General features: G+C 40.0%; 2 protein-coding genes across 7 annotated transcripts in view; both read right to left on the bottom strand.

Moving 5' to 3' along the window:
• Positions 1 to 908: 908 nt before the first annotated feature.
• Positions 909 to 21,700, bottom strand: LOC121954501 (uncharacterized). Its single transcript, XM_088086885.1, has 28 exons — positions 21,686 to 21,700; positions 20,781 to 20,907; positions 19,919 to 19,966; positions 17,216 to 17,339; positions 15,240 to 15,633; positions 15,072 to 15,149; positions 14,886 to 14,981; positions 14,751 to 14,804; positions 9,052 to 9,105; positions 8,906 to 8,959; positions 8,770 to 8,823; positions 8,613 to 8,666; positions 8,479 to 8,532; positions 8,346 to 8,399; positions 7,906 to 7,959; positions 7,730 to 7,774; positions 7,594 to 7,647; positions 7,463 to 7,516; positions 7,318 to 7,371; positions 7,117 to 7,188; positions 6,996 to 7,031; positions 6,683 to 6,727; positions 6,561 to 6,593; positions 4,919 to 5,065; positions 4,241 to 4,417; positions 3,471 to 3,561; positions 1,900 to 1,977; positions 909 to 1,609 (listed from the first exon to the last, which is right to left on the bottom strand). The coding sequence occupies exons 1-28, from the start codon at positions 21,698 to 21,700 to the stop codon at positions 1,407 to 1,409; spliced, it is 2,403 nt and encodes an 800-aa protein (XP_087943011.1). The 3' UTR covers positions 909 to 1,406.
• Positions 21,234 to 22,368, bottom strand: part of dst (dystonin) — a 129,205-nt gene continuing 128,070 nt past the window's right edge. For all 6 annotated transcript variants that reach the window (XM_088086183.1, XM_088086187.1, XM_088086189.1 and 3 more), the window contains one exon: positions 21,234 to 22,312. In XM_088086183.1, the coding sequence (XP_087942309.1) occupies positions 22,056 to 22,312 (257 nt within the window). In that variant the 3' untranslated portion in view covers positions 21,234 to 22,055. The remainder of the gene's footprint in view (positions 22,313 to 22,368) is intronic.

Below are 22,368 nucleotides of genomic sequence, written 5' to 3' on the forward strand. Positions count from 1 at the left end.
ACAGTTACTGAAGGAAAAAATATGGAATTAAATTAGTTACAAATCAAAATGTTGGATATGATATGATTTTTAGTAAAAGAGGTTGTATGTTGACTAAAACATTCTGTTGCTTTCCATCCTTTCGACGTGCAGTAATGCCCTCTTATACTGTATGTTTTAGGTCTTTTCAGCTTTATTGCTTTAAATCAGGTGTTAGACAAGTGATCAAATGCAATAAGTTACATTACTCTGATTAAATAATTAAAATTATTATGAAGCCTAATTTATTACATTTTAACAAGGTAATCTGTAACCTATTGCATTTCAAGAGTAACCTCACCCATACTGGCCTTGGGATGGTCACAGTAAAAGGCCACTCTAAAATATCACACACGTTTTGAGGGAGCTTGCAATTTTGCCGTTGGCATGCTGGCTGCAGAAATGTCCACCAGAGCTGCTGCCCTTAAACTGAATGTTCATTTCACTACTATAATACATCTTCAATGTTGTCTCCCTGAATTTGGCAGTACTACATTCAACTGGTGTGCTCGCTATCAACAATGCTGCTTGCGACTGATCCAACAGGTGTATGCAGCAGGAACTCAGTACCACAGAGATCACTACAGCACAGATTCTGGCTCCAGACGATGTAACCAAAGCAAAACGTCGGCAGCCGAAACCAGGACAATTTGGCTGCAGTTAGGTGCAGTGGGAGGAAGTGGAGACTTGTCCTCCATCTTTATAAACAGTCTATGGGTACACAAATTCTCTATATACTGTATATGATTTAGATTAATATATCAATTACATTCTAGTAATGACAATAGCCCTCAAATGCCATGACAGATATAACTAGAATCACAAACCTTAACTAGAAGGGCACTCTGAGAGCGGATAACTATGCCATGGCCAAATGCCCCCCAAAATCTCACAATGTTAACAAAAGATCGCCCTGTGATTCCAATCTGCACCGAAATTCACTGGGTTCCTCTTTGGCCTGTACGTCACCCGTTTACCTAGTTTCATGAAAGTCGGGGCCATAATCCTGCTGACAGGCAAACAAAATGAACTGAATACGTAACCTCCTTAGAGGAGGTAATCGGGCTTTTACACAAAGGTCTTAACATCAGTATAATTTTTGGATTTTTATTATAAAGAAAAGATGTTTAAAGACAACTCAGACTTGTCAAATCAGTTTAAATAAAACTATCATATGAAGATGGTCTTTTTATACAAATATATTTTGTTACCCTTCGAATCGCAGAGATGTTGTCTTCGTCTTCTCAGAAGTTCAGTTCACGTTTCAAATGAGATTTATATTTACATGAAAATTTTAAGTTTATTTGAACATATTAACAAAAACAACCATGTTTTCCTCCTGTAAGCTCAATATTAAATTGAACGTCCACAAAGCCTCTTTTTTTCCTCTACGGGCGATTCCTCATCCTCCGCGGCGGAGGCTGAGGTGTCCCGCTGGTGGAGTTCAGCTGAGCACACCCAGAGGTGACACAAACACCTGGAGGTCCTCTGAGACCCGCGTGGCCCCTGAGTCCAGGCCGGCCCACATGTCCCCTCTCACCCTGCTTCCCTGGCTGTCCATTAAAGGCTCGGCCAGGACGTCCACGTTGACCTACGATTGAGACAAAAATGTTGTTTAGTCTTCAGGCCTCTCAGTCTGCTCAGTTAGCTGACTAAGACTACTTCAGAGATTCCAAGAACAGAGGATTTACAGAGAAAAATTGTTTCTTTTTTGGCACATAACACTCCTCTTACAGTAACACATCTCTCCCATTCCTGGGATTTGGAGCACAGACTCAGCTGAATATAGTTTGTAAAATAACGCCCAGATGTGGACATTCACTAATGCCTCATTTTAAGCAAATTCATCAAACAATATTAATTATTTAAATATGTATATACCTGGTGGTCCCTGGTCTCCAAAGTAGCCAGGGGGGCCATAACCTTTGGGTCCTTTATCACCTTTCTCTCCTCGGTCACCTGCGAGCCAGACATTCACACAGACACACACATTGGTCTCGACAGCACACAGGCCGAAATTCCCCCAGGAGAGAGCTCCACTCAGGAACACGCAGTACATGTTGATTAAAGACCATATGTGTTACTGAGATCATTGTTAAATAAACGTTTAAAACACCTTGTAAATATTCTTCGATTTCATTGACCTGGCACGGGAATGTGGCATGAGTGTGACATCACACTCAGGCTTCTGACCATAAATTAGAGAATGTACACGTTAGCCTTCGATTTTTAACTGTATTTGACTCGGCGGTTTCGTACAGTGCGGTTCATGATTAAAGGGAGTCAAGTGTGTTCTTTCCAACGGTGGAAAGAGGTACATTTTGTTCAGCACTGTAATAACTTGCAATTTTAAAATGGCCTTCACTAGAGTCTGACCTCACAAGCCCTCTACTCCACTACATTTCAGAGGGAAATACTGTACTTATTATTTTGCACCATTTATTTTTGAATGCCAGACTATAGAATACTGATTGTACTGTCACTTAAAGGAATACTTCACCCACTAAATGATCATTTGTATATCATTTACTCAACGCATGTTGTGTTGAATTTGTGAAAAAAAAAAATGTTGTTCTCTCCACAGTGAACGAAGAATCCAAACAAAGAGAAAATTCTTGATGAGTTGAAGTCACAGGAGTCCACATTTAACAACAGCAAAACTACGTCAACATCAACTCTCACACAACTCGTGCAGTATAATCCAAGTCTCATTTATCCAGTTGTATGCTCAGTGCTTCCCAGACATGCGTTTTAACTGAAACATTAAGATTTAAATCACTGCTACATAAACAGTCTCACACACTGACAGCTGCATGAAGTACTGAGCATACGAGTGGATAAATGAGACTTGGATTATACTGCACGAGTTGTGCAAGAGCGTATTAAAAAAGTGTTTTGACATAGTTATGCTTTTGTTAAATGTGGACCCCTATGACCTCAATTCATCAACATTTTTGCCACTTTTGGATTCTTCTTTCACTGTGGAGACATGCGAAGAGTACAAGGATTTCTTTGCAACGTTAACAAATTCAAAGGTGAATATTTGATATTCAAATGATCATTTTGTGGGTGAAGTACTTCTATAAGAGAGAGAAAGCCACTAGCTGGTGAACCTGGTGGAGCATTTAGTCGAAGACAGTGAAAGTAAAGTAAAGAAAGTGAGAGTAAATTTTGGACTTACATTCATCAGGTAGCCTAAAAAATGACACTAAATGAATAGTAATGTTACTCCAACTCTGCCGGATGTGTAAATAAACTGGAATATGTTAGTGGTTTGCTTACATCTTGTTGTTCTGGCCCTAAGTGGCTCCAAAAAAAATCAGTTATTGCAGGTTTCAGGAAAGAATATGAATTTTTTTCACTACTGTTTTTCCCAAAACAAGCACTTATGAATTATAGTTTTGGTCTTCATCATATTCATAAATATAATCTGTCAGGTTTGTTTTTCACACCTGTTTCTCCTTTTTGTCCAAGTTCCCCGGCTTCTCCGTAGAATCCCGGCAGGCCAACTTCTCCTTCAGCACCATCATTACCAGGGTCACCCTGACAACATCATCAATAAGAAAACACATCGTTAATCTCCTGTGTGCTTGAAATGTTTTGTTTCTTCTCAGGTGTTCTTTTTGAGTCATGAATCAAGGTTTCATTCACCTCTGACCAGCTCAAAAACTGACAAGATTTACATGAAGATTATATAATACTTTGTTGGGAAAACATTGTACTATACTGGTTCATCACTGTTCTTGGTTTGGCATTAAATGCCACAACATGAGGCTTGCTGGCCATAATCTAATAGAGTGGAATATTTTTATACAGTCATGGTTTCAAGAGCATTTATCAGCCTGAGAGTCGTTGTGATTAAAGAAGTAGTGGAACATGATTCGGTGCTACACTGTATAATAATGTGGAAAAGGCTTTCCAATCCAACGACAGCCTTGATACTCTCCAAAAACCATTCAACACAGACCAAGTGTCTAGTCTGTGACTCCTTATTTGTCCGCATGGAGACGTGGAAAATCGTAATGTTTTCATTCCAAGCTTTTCTGCCAAATACTTTAGCTCTCTTAGTCCAGTCCAGACCCTCACAATGTGTTTGCATTTTACTCAGTCAGGGAGACAAAGGCGAATAATGTATGGAGACTGTAACAGTGTGTCTCACGTAAAGGTCTACAGGAGGCGAGTTGAAACCTTGTACAATTAACACCCAAGCTGTAAAACTCACAGGAGGTCCTGGGGGTCCTTTCTGTCCGGCGGGACCAGGGGCACCCATGGGCACGTCCCCATACAGAGGACAAACTGCAGCACACGTCCTCTTCACTGAGTTGGCGAAGGTGGACATCTGCTCCAGGACCACTTTGTTACAAACCTCGATCACGTGTTGGGGGGAGAGGGTCGGGCCCTGCGTAATAAATCATTACCACATCCATCACTGGAAGGGACCCAACTGTGGGACATGTAATGAGGAGTGTTACAGGACGGGGCATGCTGGAGCAATGGCTGCCTCCCAGAGGAAATGCAACAAAGAAATGAAGCCAACAATATTTCCCCAGGCTCATTATGGATTTATAGCCGCACTAAATGAAACCCTTGCTGTGAGTCACTTATTACTACAAGCTAATGTGAAACTCTTTAAATGTGTTCTTGACACTAAAGCTGTTAGCAAACACTGTGTGTGTGTGTGTGTGTGTGTGTGTGTGTGTGTGTGTGTGTGTGTGTGTGTGCCAGTCAGTGTAATTGCTGGTGCTAATGATTACTCTGCTGTTTCTGTGCCATCATTCACAGATAGATGAAGTGTCAATTACAGTCGAAACTGATGAGCAGCACTACTGTACTGCAGCGCTGTAATGTTTGTAGTATCCGCCAAAAAAAAAAAACATTCAAAGGCTTGTATTTTACTTACTGGAGGGCCCGGGGGTCCCTGAAAGCCATCTGGTCCTCCTTCACCTCGAACCCCTTTGACTCCGACAGGGCCTGAGCGTCCAGGTGGGCCTGCTGGGCCACGCTTCCCCCGTCCTCCCTGAGGACCCTGCTCGCCCCTGTCTCCAACCTACAGAGCAGGTTAACAACATCAGCAGGACACAGACACTGCATCCATCACAATACAATAGGAAACAGCAGGAACCGCTTAACATGCTTACTATGTAATATGGACAACAAAGCATAGTGGCGAACAAAGTCACATCGACAGTTAAGCAAACAAACATGCAACACAGTCTGAGAGGTTAAGGTACATTCAATGCAAAATGGAAGTCATTTTTTGAAATGCGAACAGAATAAGATGAAAATTGAAAAACCTGCAATGGAAGAGAAATACACAACTGCATAAACAAACAGTAAATGTTCATGTTAAACACATCCAGTCTGGAAAACACTTGCGAAATGTGCAATATTCATTTTGGTGCAATTGTGGGTGTAACTACTCTCATCACATCTACAGATGCTCTGAATATGTTTGGAATGTTATTTCACTGTTCAGTTTGCAAGGTCAAACAATGTCTGTACTTTTAAAACTAAGAAGTTTTCGTGTGGACAGAAATGTGCTGATACTGTCTGATAGTCATTTGGAGGTGATTGACCTTTTGCACTCAGCGTTGGGCGTGGACATTGTATGTACAAAACAAGAACAAACTGGACAGTGTTGTTAAAGTGGGTGGCAAGATAACTAACTGGGGAACCAATGTGCATTATTACTTACATGCAAGCCAGAAGGCCTACACCATGAATCTAGCCCACAAGGTCATTGCAAATCTGCTGCGCCTTCTATGGTGATAATATGCATGCTTACCTTCAGCACCCAAGATTTAGACTAGAAGATGCATCGAATCAAATTATCAATTGAACTTGATGTCCTTTTACAATTTCCCAGTATGACATTTTATTATTTTCTAAAAAATATTTGTGTCATGATATGCTGTTATTGGTGTAATATTTGATATTTTTATGCTCTACTGTGCAAAGCAAAGTCCTCTTTGGGCAATCAAGGTTTAATTCATTTATTTAAACAGAATGTGATGAATGTAGCATAAAATGTTTACAGTCCAGCATGACTGCTCTGTTTGGGACCCAACTAATCACAGCCAAGTTACAATTTAAATTAAAGGTCCAGTGTGCAGGATTTAAGAGTATTTATTGGCAGACATTTAATATAATATTCATAATATTGTTTTCATTGGTTTAGAATCACTTGAAAATAAGAATTGTTGTGTGTCCTCTTCCATGGAGTTTGCCATGTTGTTCTACAGTAGCCAAGAATGGGGGAAACCAAGATAGGGCCACTCACATTTTCATGTGTTTGTGTCAACCACCACAGTTCTCCTACACACTTGGCACACGGGAGAAGTTTCAGTTCTGCATCTTCACCATTAGATGCTACTAAATCCTTCACGCTTGATCTTTAAATCAGAGGATTTCACCTATTTAAATACCCTTACCTATCCGTTCATGGAGGTAAACAGGGTGCACCATGACTTTTGATTGCCAGTATGTGTTAAAAAAATGATTGTATTTGTCAATAAAGCTCTAACAACAGAGTCACAGCTCACCTTTCCTTTTGGGCCTTTAACTCCTTTCCCCCCCTAAAAAAAGAAACATTTATGTTGATGTTAGAAAAAAAATGCAAAGAAGATGTAATGCTAAGCAGAGGATTAAATTTTAAAGGCAGTACCTGTCCACCCTTAACTCCTTGGATTCCCTGGATTCCTGTGTCACCCTGCACAAGGCAAATGAAAAATAAATAATAACAGATATCAAATTTTCACAGGTGTTCTGCTCCCTGCATAGATGGATATTTCATTTGCTGATAAGCCACAGCATTTATCAAATGAACATATCCTTAAAGTAAGTTTTATCGTCTAAGTTTTGTTTGTTTTTCGGAAAACATTCAGCTCAAATATTTCCTGAATAGCCAATTGTGGCATTAAATGGTGATTTGGCCGTCATTTTTTATTTCTAATGGCTAATGGATGAAGATGTATTACCTTGGGCCCTGGTTTTCCAGGCACACCCACGTGTCCCTGTGAAGAGATGACATGGTTTAATGGCCTGAGGAAAATGAACTGGTGTTTGGAAGATTTCAGAAAATTCATCTGGAGCACTTACAGCAGGTCCCGGCGGGCCGATAAATCCAGGTCTTCCTGGCTTCCCCGCAGAACCTTTGTAACCTCTTGGGCCCTCGAGAATAAAACATTTATTAAACCGACCTAAGGGGCTGCTTTATTCTTTGTCGTTTTTGCTTTAAGATGGCAAACTACTTTACGAACAAAATGTATTATGTGCTTGTCTTCTGAAAAAATGACTTACAGTTCGGCCTTGGGGACCCATTTCTCCCGCTGGCCCAAGTGGGCCTTTCTCTCCCTGTAAAAGACCCAAACCATAACAAATGAATCTGCCAAAAACAACTCAATTATACATTTATTTACAAAAACAAACAAGATCAGAAAGTTACCTTTGCTCCACTTCGCCCCAGTTTTCCACTGAGACCTTGTGGTCCTTGATAAGCCTGTGAGGAATGGATGACACCTATAATAACAGGCCTGCGCTTTTAATTAAGATATCGTTATCAGCAGAATATAATACCTCTATTCCTAGATCACCGTCTCTGCCTGGCAAGCCTGGATCTCCGATAATGCCCTGAGAAAACAATATCATAATTATAAAACAGAGACATGATTTGGGAGCGTATGCAAGAACTCGTGTGTCAGTTGTGAATAACCTTCAGTCCGATGGTGCCAGCTCTGCCCACAAGTCCTGGGATCCCCTAGTTTCACAAGTGTGGACAAAAAAAAAGCTCAAAACAAGTTTGAAATAATGCACTTTAAAATATTTGAGATGTTTGTATGAAGACGGCACATCATTTAAACAGTACTGTGATTAGTTTGTGATACTTACAGGCTGCCCCTTCCCTCCAGAAGCTCCCCTCTCCCCAGGATCTCCCACAATTCCCTGTCAAATCATCATTTGAAGCAGCATAAGTTATTCATTATAATGCAACACATTTTATTCAGTATGCTGAACCAGGGAGATTTCCTTCGTATACAATAAAGTAGGTTATCGTTGCGGTTGGGGGCTCTTCTTTCAGTGACTCACCAACTTATGTTGATACAGTTCAGGCCTTCAGATCGCAGCCAAAATCCAGCCACATGAACTAATGTTGTTTATGGAGACGGCACATAAGCCAAAAACATAGCTTCATCCCAGTGTTTTACCGCATTAAAAATGATTCACTGGCCCTGTGCGCTCACATGAGGGGGATTTCAAAGGTATAGTGGATAAAGAGTTAAGAGCGTCTCAACTTGGATTATGGAAATGGGAATCCCACAACAACCCACCTGCTTTCCTCTGGGCCCAGCACGCCCAGCTGCACCAGTCTTCCCTCTTTCTCCCTTGAAAAATAAAAGCATGGAATCAAATAATGATATTCAGATTTAAAAGAAGACTGAGAAAGGAAGGAAATATGAATACCTTAACTCCTTGAAATCCAGGGATTCCTTCATGTCCTTTTTCGCCTTTAGCACCCTTAAAGAAGGCCAAAATGTTAATAATATGATAATTGAATTGAAAAATAGCTTTTAACTGTGTCTGAAAGGTCATCTCACAACTTCTCCTGGGTCCCCAGTCTCTCCGATGTCTCCAGGTGGTCCACGAACTCCCTTTAACAATGTCAAAATTAATGTTTTTCAAAGAAATTCAATGAAAAGTCTCTTACTTCATTAGCCTTATTTATGTCCAATAAAAGGCTGAACCCAGCGTTACCTTGAATCCCGCTGCCCCTCTTAATCCTTTCAGCCCCTTAGGACCTCTGTCTCCCTGTTGACACAACATGTCATTAATACAGATTTTTATCATTTCAGGGGAAAGAAAATGATTAAATCTGAGTCTGATGAGTTACCACTTGGCCTCGGAGTCCTCTCATTCCTTTCTCGCCTTTGATTCCCTCTTCACCCTGAGGACACGTGTAAGCTTTCATTAATGCGTTCTGAGATTGAGCCAAACTGAAGTGTAACCCAGATAGGAGCATTTTAAGGCAGATCTCACCTTTGGGCCAGTTTCGCCAATGTTGCCGTAGTCTCCTGTGTTACCCCGTATCCCCTACAAGACAAGTCGATTCAATCACAAACAAGACTGCAGCTTTTTGTTTGTAAATTGATCATCCTGAGAAATAGAGCGTAAAATGTAAACGGTAGCGACTGTTTCCACAGAGAAAAGCAACACTAACAACTTCAGGGAGATTTAACTCTGGATGCATCAGACACAGAAACTGTTTAGACATGAGAGCATTTTATCCTCAGTTAAACTCTTAGAAATTAGCTGTTGATTTTTCTGCAGTCATCGTGGTAAGACAGACCGTAAACAAAGAAATGAGAGAACCCCTCTGATACTTGTAAATATAAAGGTCAGGCCAGGACAGATTAGCTTAGCATTAAATGTAAAGCAGCGGGAAACAGCTAGTATGGCACTTAAAGGTGACAAAACACACCTACCAAAACCTCTAAAGTTCATTGATGAGTAAGTCACAACTTGTTGTGTAAGATGTAATATAAAAAAAAACATGACAGTGAGAACAAGACTGCAAGAAGTCACTGCACCTGGGCAATAAACTGATCAGCATAACGTCTATAAAACCAAAAAATAGTATTTCTAAACATTAGTGTTTTTACAGTTTTTTTTAAAATAATGAGGTATATTTTCCAAAGAGCTTCCAATGGGCGCATCTATTCTATTGAGTCTATTTTTTGTATGTTATTATTACACTTTGATTAAATGGCAATGTGGCCAAAGTTGGTGAAAGTGCTGAAAAAGCTGCATTTGTCTTTAGTCACCGGATATCAGACAGAACTGTCAACTCGTTACACTCCGTTTTCAAGATTCAGAAAACTTTATTGTCTATCATATAATGACAGAAAATCGGTTAGGGGCTCAATCGTCATGAAAAGGGTGTAGTCATTTTGGGGTTTTTGTTCGCTGTGTTTTTCCCCTCCTGTGTTCCTGTGTTGCCTTTTCCCCCCATTTACCCATCTGCACACCTGACCTGCATCAGCCTTGTTACAGTTTTTGTTACAGCATCAGCTCTCTGTCTGTTCCTCTGCCTCGTCATCTTACTTCCCTCACCTGAACTTCTCCGCACCTTTTTCTCCACCTGCACTTCATCGTTAGACTAGTTTGTATTTAAGGGCTGGGGCTTGTTCAATCTCAGAACATTTCACACTGTTTTGCTGAAGTTCTAGACTGAACATGTTGCTTTGAAACGGTGTGCAAAGGGCTTTGTATGTTTTCTCCTGTTTTGAGAGGGTCAGAGGTCTTACCCAATCAGCAACAACATGTACGTATATGAATACATATCTAAGTCTAGATCTTCACTTATTGTGCTTGCACGTTATGTTTACATTTAACACTTGCTTTGGCAATGTGAATATATGTTTTCAATGCCCAAAAGCCCTTTGAAATTAACTGAATTAAACCCTACATTAGGTCAGCACACTTGCGTAACACAATTGGCACACACTGCCGTTTATGTTTTGAGAGATGTTTTGCTACGCTTTGTTGGATCTGAACGCAGTCCTAATTTTCAGTCTTTGTCGGATCCTTGATTTGGTTGAGTGATGTTCGGTTGTTGTTTCGCTGAAATAAAGAGTGATTTGTCTTGTTGCCTGACATCTCCTACATTTGAGTCCACCTGCTCCAAACCGCTTGACAAATGGGTTTACCCAACTATCAGCCAAAAAGCCACTGGAATATAGAGAACACACCCGCTTCTTCCTCGGTAACTTAACCATCCACCTAACAATACACCCACCTTGTCAACTACCACTGCACCTCTTTCAAAGAATCCAAAGGATCCCTCCAAACAGCATGTTAGGACAAAACTGATGGAAACTGATGAATAACTCTGCCAACACACCCAGGGCTAAGACTGGAGCAAAATTAAGAGAAACTATAAATATGGGCAGTACTGTGGGGCTGGGCGATATGGAGATATCACCATATTTTTGGCTGCATACCCAGGTATTGACATTGGAATGATATAATAGGGTTGGCTATTGGCGATTTTACCAAATATTTACGCAATAAGAGTGTCACAAATAATCATCAGTGATGTGGATTTAAGTACTAAGTGGTCAAAGATAAGATAAATTAAAGAAATGCTATAGCAGTCAGATAAGAAATGACACTTTACTGTAATGCAAACTTTAAAACCAAAACAAAGACACTTACAATATCACCATACCTAAACTCTATGATGATATCTAGTCTCATATCATAATAATGATATACTATAAATATATTACCCAGCCCTACTGAACAGACATTGCCTCGATAGCAGCATCTATTTTATCAACAGGAGTCGCCATTATTGTTATTACTCCTCACTGGTTCTGGCACACAGCTTAACGATGACATTAGTCCCATCAATTTAACCTTTTTCATCCTTTGTAATGATTTATTGCAATTTGTGACTTTTGATAGCCATTGCTGTTATTATTTTGTTGAATTTGTTGCTATCATATGTTGTATATCCCTTTGGCCCAACTGAATACGAATCCAGGGCATTGCTGTAAAAGAGCTTAATGCTCGGTCAAGTTCTCCCTGAATAAACAATGGTTGATGATTATGATGATGATCAGTGATACTGATGATTGGCTAATAATCATTTTCCCTGCATCGGATTGTTTTTAAAGGAAAAAACGTTGTTTCTTGTCATGATGCCAGATGAATATGTCAACTCAATGGCGTGAGTGGATCTAAAGGTCTGGATTGAGGCAACCAGGCTAGCTGTTTCCCCTTGTTTCCAGTCGTTATGCTAAGCTATTGTTAACCATCTCCTGGTTGTTAATAGGACTGCAAAATTAGTCAGAATATTAGCGAAAGTGCAATATTACTCAATATAAAAGTAAAATGTATCATTACATATCATTATAAATCAGCATTGTAGTGCTACAGAAAAGCCAGCGTGACAAATCATATTTCAAATTTGATGTTTTTTTTGGTACAGACCCTGACAAAAAATCACATCATAATATTTTTTACAGCAAAAAACTAAAAAAACACAAAAATAACAACTCCAACTAAAATCACGACTCATCTTGCAGTCTCTGTCATGATGATCTCCTTCATATCATGCAGCCCTGGCTGTTTGCTATTACACATATTAAAGTGGTATTGACGTCTTATCTCTCTGCAAGAATATTAGTGTATTCACAGAACCGTCAAACTATTCGACATAAGCTGTAAAAATCATGTGACAAAATGAAGATGGTTTAAAATGTGAACGTGGTAGGCCGATAAGTTTTGGGCACACTCTTATTAGTGGAAAATATACACAAGCATGATCAAGACGATTTAGGAAACATTAGTCATAAAGACAACAAAATGGCTCAGTATTGTTTGTACAGATGCAGACTTCCTCGGTAGTAGAAGAAGTTTTTTCCAGTTGGCAGTATTTCACTGAGTCAACAAACAGATTAAAGAAGTTCCAGGATGCCTTTGTGTTGTCAGTTTATGTGACCATCTCACCTAACTTTACGCAGTGTCAGCTGGGTGAGGTTATCCTCAGAGAAGGCCGACAGTGCGGCGAGAGGCATGACCGTGAACTTTACGACGTTTCTAAGGCAGTATAGCTCTGACGAACACAAGACCACCCACCACCTGAGATGGACAGTTCATATATCTGTGCCAGGAAATGCCCTCCACTGATGCCAGCAGGGGAGGAGATAAACATGTTGGGGCTCGGTGATTCACAAGCTGGCAGGAGGTCAAAACTCTAACGAGTTACTCAAGACAGATGTTTACTCCCAGATGAGCTACAGCTGCAACTCAGGACATGAATATGTAGCATGTAGAGCTCTGGAAATGTGCTCTGGATGTACGTGGGTCTGGAGGCGTACATGTGTTTGCTCAGGCAGCGTGGGGGATTTCCTTGAGTGCAAAGGACATGTTAAACGCCAAACGATCACATATAAAAAAAATAATCCTCCTTCTTTAAACACATGTGCTCAGGACTGTTTTTAAAAGACCCTCAGATCTGCTCCAATGTAACACCGACTGCTAAGCATGAAAGGGATTAACACGTCATAAATTTAAAGTGGAAATAATCACGTCTGCGGCTCCCTGAAGGATACAAATGTGAGCGTTCATTCATTGATGCATGTGTAAGCGGCTCCTGCTGCGGGATACTTTGTTCATTATCATTTGCTCAAACCTCTCCTCTCTTTCACAATTTAGTCTTCCTCTGGGGAATTAATTAGCCCTATCCACAAAAATAAAAACACTTTAAGAGACAGGTTTTACACAAAAGTAAAGCACACTAATGCCACTCATTACCAGACACTTGGAGGGTATTGCTCAACTGCCTGGTTTTCCTGTGTGTGTGGGATTCATTACATTTGGCTCTGTGTCTTCCAAATGGAAAAGCAAAACCATTAGAAATCCTATGATCCTCTGCCAGTGTGAGTTAAATCCTATATTCTAAACAGGGCCTGTGTTTTAAGGAGCAAAAAGACTATTTCAGGACAACAAAAACAAATTTATTGTCACATCTGTATTGGTTTGTGTTTATCTTGGCTTCCTCTTCAATCTTTTGCAAAGCAGACACGAGTTTTCAAACTATGAAAGGAGCCTCTATGTTTACTATCGCTAAGCGCTTCTGCTTCCAGATCTGTTTCCATCCTGTCGTGTCTCAGTTGTACTCCTGCTGCCATTTTCCACAGCTTCACTGCTGTCTCACGGATAAAAGTTTTACAATGTCACTCACCCACTATTCAGTTTAACTCTTTATTGTACAGCAAGCAACACATTTGTCAGAACAAATGTAGGTATTGTACATTTTGGCAAACCATGAATACGTTATATATGCATGTTATGATCAAAACTCACTTTTTCAAAACTGCTTTTAATGTGTGAATAATGTTGTGTGTAGTTAAGTATGTATTTTACTGTACTCCATTTTATGATCTCTGAGTGTGAAAACTTTATTATTATTATTATTATTATTTGAAAATTTACTTTTAACAGTTCTGTGATTAGGTTTGAGCAGAAAAATGTTTTGTTTAAGAAAAGATGTTTGGGCTAAATATATCCAGTTTTTGGGGCACAATCCCATCAGGAAAAGCAGTGATGTTTAAGTAAAACCAATGCTTTTTTGTGACATTTTTGCAGAAATTTTGTGGTTTGCAGAAATGTGCAATGCAAACATTTTCTTGTGGTGACCCGGCTGCAGCAAGACGAAGGGGATGCTGCTAATGCTAAGAATACACAAAGTAAAAATGTTGTACATTTGGAGAAAATAAGGTTCACTAGGTCAAACAGGGAGAAACTCTTCCAGAAAATCTGGTAACTGGTCATTAATCTGATTGGAAAATTGAATTTAAGCGTTTAACGGGTTAAATGTACCACTGCATCATATGTCAATGACCTGCAACTCATGTCATTACTGTTTTTTTTTTTACTTTTCCATGTCACCACCAACGTCCTGTTTTGTGTCTTTAAATCAATTATTATTTGTCTTGCTGTTTTTTTGTTTCTCTGCTTACACAGTTTTGTTTTTTTGTTTTTTTGTTTTTTGCCTTTGCTTTTGGTGTTTCTTTTAGTGTATTCTTATACTGCTCTGAAGAATCAACTAATAGATGTTTAAAACATGAAGACAAAAAACAAGAATACACCAAGTAAACACCATTTATCCAGTGTAACACAAGGCCGGATATTTGCATGACTGAGAAACATATTGCAAATTTATTTACCCAGTTTCCTGGTCTTCCTTGGTCTCCAGCTTTTCCTGGAAGCCCTCTGTGACCCTGCAGAAGAATTAAAAAAATGTGTCAACACAGATTCAACTTGTCTTATCAATATGTTCAGCTGATTTACTGTGCATTAACCTTTGGCCCGGGAGGTCCCTGAACGCCGGGTTGTCCATGCATACACTTGCAGGACGCTCTTCCAGCTGTTAGTCCAATTTCTGCGTACCCCCCACACTGCAATTTACACAGAGGCAAGTATTAAAACCATACACACACACACTCCAACAGAGGGACTAAAACCATGTTAAACAGGAGCTGACTCACCACACTGGAGAGCTCACAGCAGCCCTCTGAATAAGCCTGCTCTGGGTCACATGACACCTCCATCTGCTGGAGGTCCACCTAGTAACAGACAGGAGATATATGAGTATTTAAGTTGTATCTCAAATCAAAGAAGGTTAAAATATATAAAAATCCAAGCTGTGAACGTACAGACACAGAGCGATCTCCTGCAGCCCGCTTGACGATGGAGGTGTACCCTCGGTGGATGACTGGCCTCGGCTCATCAATTGACTCCACACTGACCTCCTCACAGTCTATCAGCAGCTTCACCTGGCTGCCCTTCACACTCAGCGCCAACTTGTGCCACTCTCCATCAAACAACTTCTTCACACCATGAAAGGTCCTCAGCATCTGGCTCCCATGGGGGCTGGTGAAGAAGAAATCTAAAGAGCGTGTATCACCCTGAAAACGCAGGCCGACTTGTTCTCGTCCATTGGGGTCGCTGACCTGCCACAGGTCCCAGGATTTCCTGGCAGTATCCTTGGTCACCTTAAATGTTGCGATGACGGAGTAGTCTGAGGGAAGTCCATCTGGATACACATCGCTGTGGCGAGAGAGTGAGGTTTTAAGATCTGGCTATCATCAGAGAAAGGCGGCTTTTCTAACAAAACAACATTTAAGGGCTTTTGTGGGAACATCAGGTTTTCATTTTATATGAACATGAATAAGTAGAAACAAAGCATCTTTAATTTTATGCTTAAATTCCACTTTAGCATATGACACATTTCTTTGTATATTTTTGTGAAACCTTTTATTGATTGTACGATGTTTAGCAGACAAACACTCTTTGTTTCTTTAATTTGAACAAAGCACATTTTCACTGAACTCAAAAGGCAATGCTGCTTTCAATATCAGAGTATGATAGGTCAAGGAAAGGGAGTCCATGCTAGCAGCTCTGTGAGCCACTATGGTGCTTTGAACTAAAAGCTAGCTGCATATGAGTGGGACCAAGTCATTGTTTTGCAGTCGCTGGTAAGTCTCAAGTCTTTACACCCAAGCCCAAAGTCAAGACAGGTGCTGACTGTTTAGCAGTTCTAATATTTACCATGTTTACCATCTTGTTTGAGCATGCCAGCGTGCTTATGCAGTCCAACTAACAAAAGATCCAGACATGTTGCATGGTTCAAAACTCAATCACTGCACTTCTGAGAGACCTAAAGCTTTTAGATAACTTAACACTTTCAAACTGTTCAGTGTTTACTTTTAGAATTTTCCAGTCAAGTGTCTAATACTTTCAAAATGTCAAAGAGACCATTTAAAAGTGGACGTGCAAGCTCACAAATGAGAATCAAATAAAAATGAAACCTGTTTTTGCAGACCTCTAGTGCCTTAACTTTTTGCCGTGCTGCAGCGATGCACAGGCGTACTCCAGGACCCTGTGACATCATTGTTGGGTGTGGTCACAGGTGCAAAACTGCTTCTTAGCCTGGTGTTAAGTTACCCTTTAAAGAGTAACTCAACACCAGGTTGAAAAGCAATGTTTGCTGTGTTCTGGTTGCACCTGTAACCACACCTAACAGTGATAGCGGAGTGTAGGTTTCTGACCATGCGGCATGCTATGGTGCTGAAAAATGAAGCCTATAAAGAAGTGACAAAAACTACAGTTCCTCTAATGGCCAGTTGAGGGTGGCTCCAAAACCGAGTCAATCCCGACAGACCTCCATGTTAAAATGTCAAACTTTATGGGGTGCCTGGTGGCTCAGTGGATAGAGCAGATTGCCCCATGTATAGAGGCTGTGTCCTCACTGCAGCTGTGGGTTCAATTCTGGCTTCAGCCCTTTGCTGCGTGTCACCTCCTCTCTGTGTCCCCCGCCCCCACCCCCTTTACACTTGTGCTGCCTATATATGGTCATCCAAATATGGTCACTTTTGGCTATAAAAATCCAAGATAGTGACAGTCAAAAAGCCAAACTGAATGCTTGAAAATGGGAATTTATAACTCAATTGGTGACACCATGGTGGCTATGTCCATTATTTTCTAAACTCTCTCGTACTGAAACACTCAGGAGTACACTTGACATCACTGCAATCAGGTGAAAAGTAGTTTCAGGCAGTGTTAAGTTACTCTTTAATATTTTTTCCAGTTCTATTGAAATGAACTGGGATCATGAAGTCTAGCACTTTACCTTATGCTCCTCCGTAGATGGATAGAGGGGTTAACACGGTAGGCCACCGCCTCAGGTTGAGAACCGTCCACTATCCTCACTCCTCTCGACTCAGGCACACGAAACTCCTCCAGCAGGTCAAAACCTCACAGCACAAACACAGAGATCAGTTTAACGTCACAATAATTCAACATCAAAGGTGCTAGACTGCCTCTAAATCTTTTTTTTACGTTACTCATTGTAATTAATAATGCCATCTCTTCACAGGTGCAATGAGGTTATGAAAGCCGTTAACACTCGGAGGCTGTTTTCTTTCATGGGTGGATTTGGGTACTGGACTCTAAACACTGGACACTTTGTGCTGCAGTTTGAATGAGATCAGCGTGGCGTTAGAGTTTCCTTTGAGGTTTAAATGTGGGGGCCAAAACAGCTGAAAGATTCTGATTACAATTTTTAGGATTTTAGTAAATCAAAAAACAAAGAAAAAGACCCCTGATATTTGCTACTGATAAAAAGACTTTAAGTATGCAGAGAGATTTTTCAGCAAAATCACCTGCCTATTACTAAAATCTGCATATTAGCCTACAGCTAAGAGGCCAACAATACATATTAAAGTCAACCTAAAAGCGACAGGAGTTAACATTGAAAAACCATTACTAGTGGGACTTTTTCCCTCAGTTTTGCTCCTTTTATTTCTGTATTTTTGATCTGTGGCCCATAGGTAGAAACAGGTTTCATCAGTAGGGGGAGCACATATGGAAGGGGGGATATGAGGGCCTCTGTCAGAAAACTGTGAGCATCAAACACGTAATTTCCTGCAATCTGGTGAATTTTTATGCAAAAATTTGACCTTTTTCTGCATCAGTTTGTTGTGTAAATGTCTTTAATTTCTCAAAATAAAAGATAGTGGCTACTTTATGTTTTAATTGGCTGTGGGGGAGAAATGCACATATTTCTAAATCTAAAGTTTGATGTGTTCCCTGCCCACCCCCTCCTTGAAATCTAGACTCAGTTTCAGGACTTCAAAGGGTCCTGAACACAGTTTAACCCCAGGATGACCTCTTAACCTTAAGCGTCCACGTAGGCACAGTGAGCAGGACAGTCGATTTCTGGGCCGACTGTTGTAGAGGCACAATGGACTGTGAACTGATAAACACTGACACCTATTGGTCATGATACTGTAGTACAGTGTTAAACCTGGAAAACGATCAAACGTAATTGATATGATACACTGTATGAGATTATAAAAGTTATTATTAAATGTATTTATCTGAAAATCTGGCAGCAGCATGTTTAACAAGTCCAATCACAGAACCAGCATATTGTGTGCATAATGATCCAGTGTTGGTGTCATTTTTATGTGGGGAAAATTATGCTGTAGTCATCTAATAATAATGAAAAAATAAGTAAAACTTACTTTGCAGCGTTTGGCATTGGGTGAGTCCCAGGAAGACACAGAGTGCGGCAAACACCAGCATTTCTTTGGAGGCTGGCATTTTCAAATGTTTGAAGTCGGAGGCTATAAGTGCCTGCAGTACAACAATTAAATAAATTTGTAAATTAATAAATCAGATTAATTGATACATGAGTGTACAGTTGGCTGTGAGATGGAAGTCAAATTTGTCCTGAAAGCTATATATTTCTGTTCGTCAATTATTAAGATTTAGAAAGAGTGAAGAGAAAAACTATAAAATATAAATGTAATGTTGAATTTCTAGGCCTAACATATTGGTTCATCAAATAAATACCAGTGAAATTGTCTTTTTAAGCCTTTTGAAAATTAACATATATTATATATTTATATATTATATATTTCTCTGACTACTAAGATTATTTGATCATATTTTTTAAGAGCAATCTAAAGAAATATAAAAATTTGTGTCTTTTGAAATGAGTCATCCATGCAAACATTTTCATTTTTTTTCCAAATTAGAGAAAACTAGTCACACTAACCACTTGGTAACATACACAGTTGATCAAACCACATTGTCCTCCTTTTGACTGGCAACTTAACATCATATACAACCGAAATATCTATCAAAATGTATGTAAAAATGAAGACATTTTAAATAAAGTGTTGTCATTACTCACATATTCCTGAAAAACTAAATCCCGGGGCTCCTGCAGATGGGTCTTTTCCAGTCCCTGGTGTGAGGATATATTCCGCTCTAAAGTGCCATCCGCGGCCCAGTGTTTGAGCTGAACAGGAGGACCATTCAAACTGGAGGCTCTGGGTCTCAGAGGAGCCTGACCCCTGAGCTCCACTCCACCTTTGGTCCCCAGGGGATCTGTCTCCTCTCATAGGCCAGTTACACCTACAGACACTTCAAGTCCAGTAAACTGAGTCAGCACATTAAGGAAATGCAACATACGAGGGAATTCATGTTGCTACTGAAAGGAGAAAACAACAGTAATGTTGAAGAATAAGCTTCTACTTTTGGGAAGTTTTGTTTAATGCAGCTTTTTTTTTAAAAAAAGTGTTGTTTTACTGTGCAGAGCTTTTGTACATCTCTACACGCCCACGCCTACAGTTAGAAAAGTTTAGTAGGAACTGTTGTAGAAAATTAGTCAATAATTACCTTAAAAAACAGTCACTCAGTTTTTAGTGTATGTTCATTGAAGACAGTATATCACCGTCTGCAGAGTCTCACTGAGAGAAAGATGTAGTATGTCACAGCTAAACACAAGATGCTCTGCAAACATTCCACCCGGAGGAGACCACACCTTCGATCTGAACCTCCACGCTGCGTCTGACAACCAGGCCACAGGAGACTGTGGGAAAAGACCACAGAATAACACAGATATAGAGTAAAGAACTGCTTCAACATATGGTTACAGGAGATAAGTGCTTCTGATTTAACTGTCCAGTTATCAAGCAATTGCTTTCCACTTTTTAAAACCTGCATCACATCAAATTTAATGCTTATCAGATTATTTTTGTTCAGCAGCATAAAAGACAGAGACAAGGGAGAGAGAGAAACAGTGATGAGGAGAAAAAAAAACTAAAGTTTACAGCCCTGTTAGAAGCTCTGTGAGGCTGTACTAAAGTTATATGCTACCATAGTTTAGTTTTAATATTATACACATCATCTTAGCATGAATGCATCACATATGCAAATTTAGCATTAAACACAAAGTGCAGTTGAGGGAATGTTTTTATAATGTTTTTACAGATATTAATGAAGAATCAAATTTTGATCTGATGATGTGATATTATTTCAGCCCTAGAGCAGGGATGATCAACTTGTGTTGCTTGGGGGCCACTTTTGCAAAATGACAGTAATAAACAAACAATAATTAATATAGAAATAATTAGCCTAGATCTCTTTTACACACTTTTGCATCTTTTTTACATGCAAAGCACAAAAATAATTCCCAGAGTGAATCAGTCTATTTTCATTGTGAAAGTCGACGGGCCACCCAACCTAGTGTGGGCCAGATGGTAAACTGATCTTGCTCTTGTATAGTGCTTTCTTAGTCTTTCAACCACTTAATGTGCTTTTACACCCCACTAGTGGCCAAGGTTACCATACAAGGTGCGACCTTCATATTTAAACATTCACAAACTGGGTGACCTCTAGCTCACCTGGTAGAGTGTTTGTCTCATATAACCTGAGGCCTCTGCAGCGGCTGGGGTTTGACTCTGTCCTGTGGCCCTTTTGCTGCATGTCATCCCCCCTCTCTCCTCCATCTTTCTTGTCAATCTCGCTGTCCTATCAATTTGAGGCAAAAAATGCAGAAAAAAAAATCTTTAAAAAAATAACATTCACACATACACCTGTTTCACAGCCATCAGCAGGAATTTGGATGGCTTTGTATTTTGCCTAAGAATATTTTGACTCAAACCAATCACACCACCAATCTTCTAATAGTCAACAACCATCTCTAGCTCCTGAGCCAAATCCTAAAATCCTAGAAATGTCAAAAAAGCCTAGAAATGCCCTAAGATCTGAGACACCTCCTAAAATCTAAGACACATCCTAAAATCCGAGAAACGTCCTCAATTCCTAAAAAGCTAAAAGCAGCAGAGCAGAGAGGATTTTGTGGTCGACACCAGTATCTGGTGGCTTTCTGCAAGCAGGTTTATTACAAAGTAATGTTACAGTAACAATTTCAGCTCTACCGAAATTAACCATACATTGACATGGATGCACAAGAGAATGTCTACATGGAGTGGCACCTCTTCGAGGTCAATGCACACACTGCGGTGAAGTGGTCAAACAGAACAGGGGCTGCAGCTGCTCACAAACAAACAGGACTTAAAAGCTTCATGATTACGAGGTTTCTGCTACTTGCCTTAAATAGTGTTTTTCAAAGGTTTCTGCAGTGCTTACTGGGGTTTATTGTAGTATATTGCATTGCCCTTTAAATGCATGTTGGCAGTATATCATAGCACTTAAATAGATAATTGCAGTGCCTCAAATGGTACCATAATGCACCATACTCCAAACATCAGCAAACATAAATTACAGTACATTCAGTAACTCTCACAGCGCTACCCCACATCTTGCCCGTCATTAGTGTGTTTAGAAATGTTAGCTAACCCTACGACGTAATCATTCCCGGGTTTTCTAGTGTTCGTCAAACCTCTACAGGTTTTTGCATCAATAAAATAAAATACAATAAAAACAATTTGACGTTTTTTCACAAAAAATAAAATACATTAAAAACAAATACACAAGGCCATTGACGTTCCATTCTCACAAAATATTAAACCATATTGCCTCTCAACAGAATATTTTACATCTTCGCAACAATTTAAATAACACTCAACACATTAGCAGTCTTTTTAAGTTATTTATCTCCAGTGTCCGTTTAGGGTGAAACTAGCTCCTGGGTTGTTTGTCTTCAAGGCCACTGACTATCGCTTGGATCCCTTGGCCAGTTTGCTCGTGGGAGTGGTTCTTCTCTGAGGTGTGGGGATCTTGGAGGGTTTTCCTCCGTGCTGACGGGACGAAGAGCGTGGCGTCGCACGGGTCGAGTCACCGACTGTCTCGGACACGTCTGAGCACACAGACTGGATGTCTGAGATGTCAAAGTCCGAGGCGTCGCTTCCTCTACGACTGCTCCCTCTGCTTCCGGCTTTACTTCCAGGTCGGCTGGAATTTTTTCTTGATTCTAGAAGAGATCAAATGGAGGAGAATAAATGAGCTACTTAGATTGATTTTGAACAG

The sequence above is a fragment of the Plectropomus leopardus genome, chromosome 13 (assembly GCF_026936395.1).
Source record: "Plectropomus leopardus strain MGB_pleo_1.0 chromosome 13, ASM2693639v1, whole genome shotgun sequence".
Classification (NCBI taxonomy): domain Eukaryota; kingdom Metazoa; phylum Chordata; class Actinopteri; order Perciformes; family Serranidae; genus Plectropomus; species Plectropomus leopardus.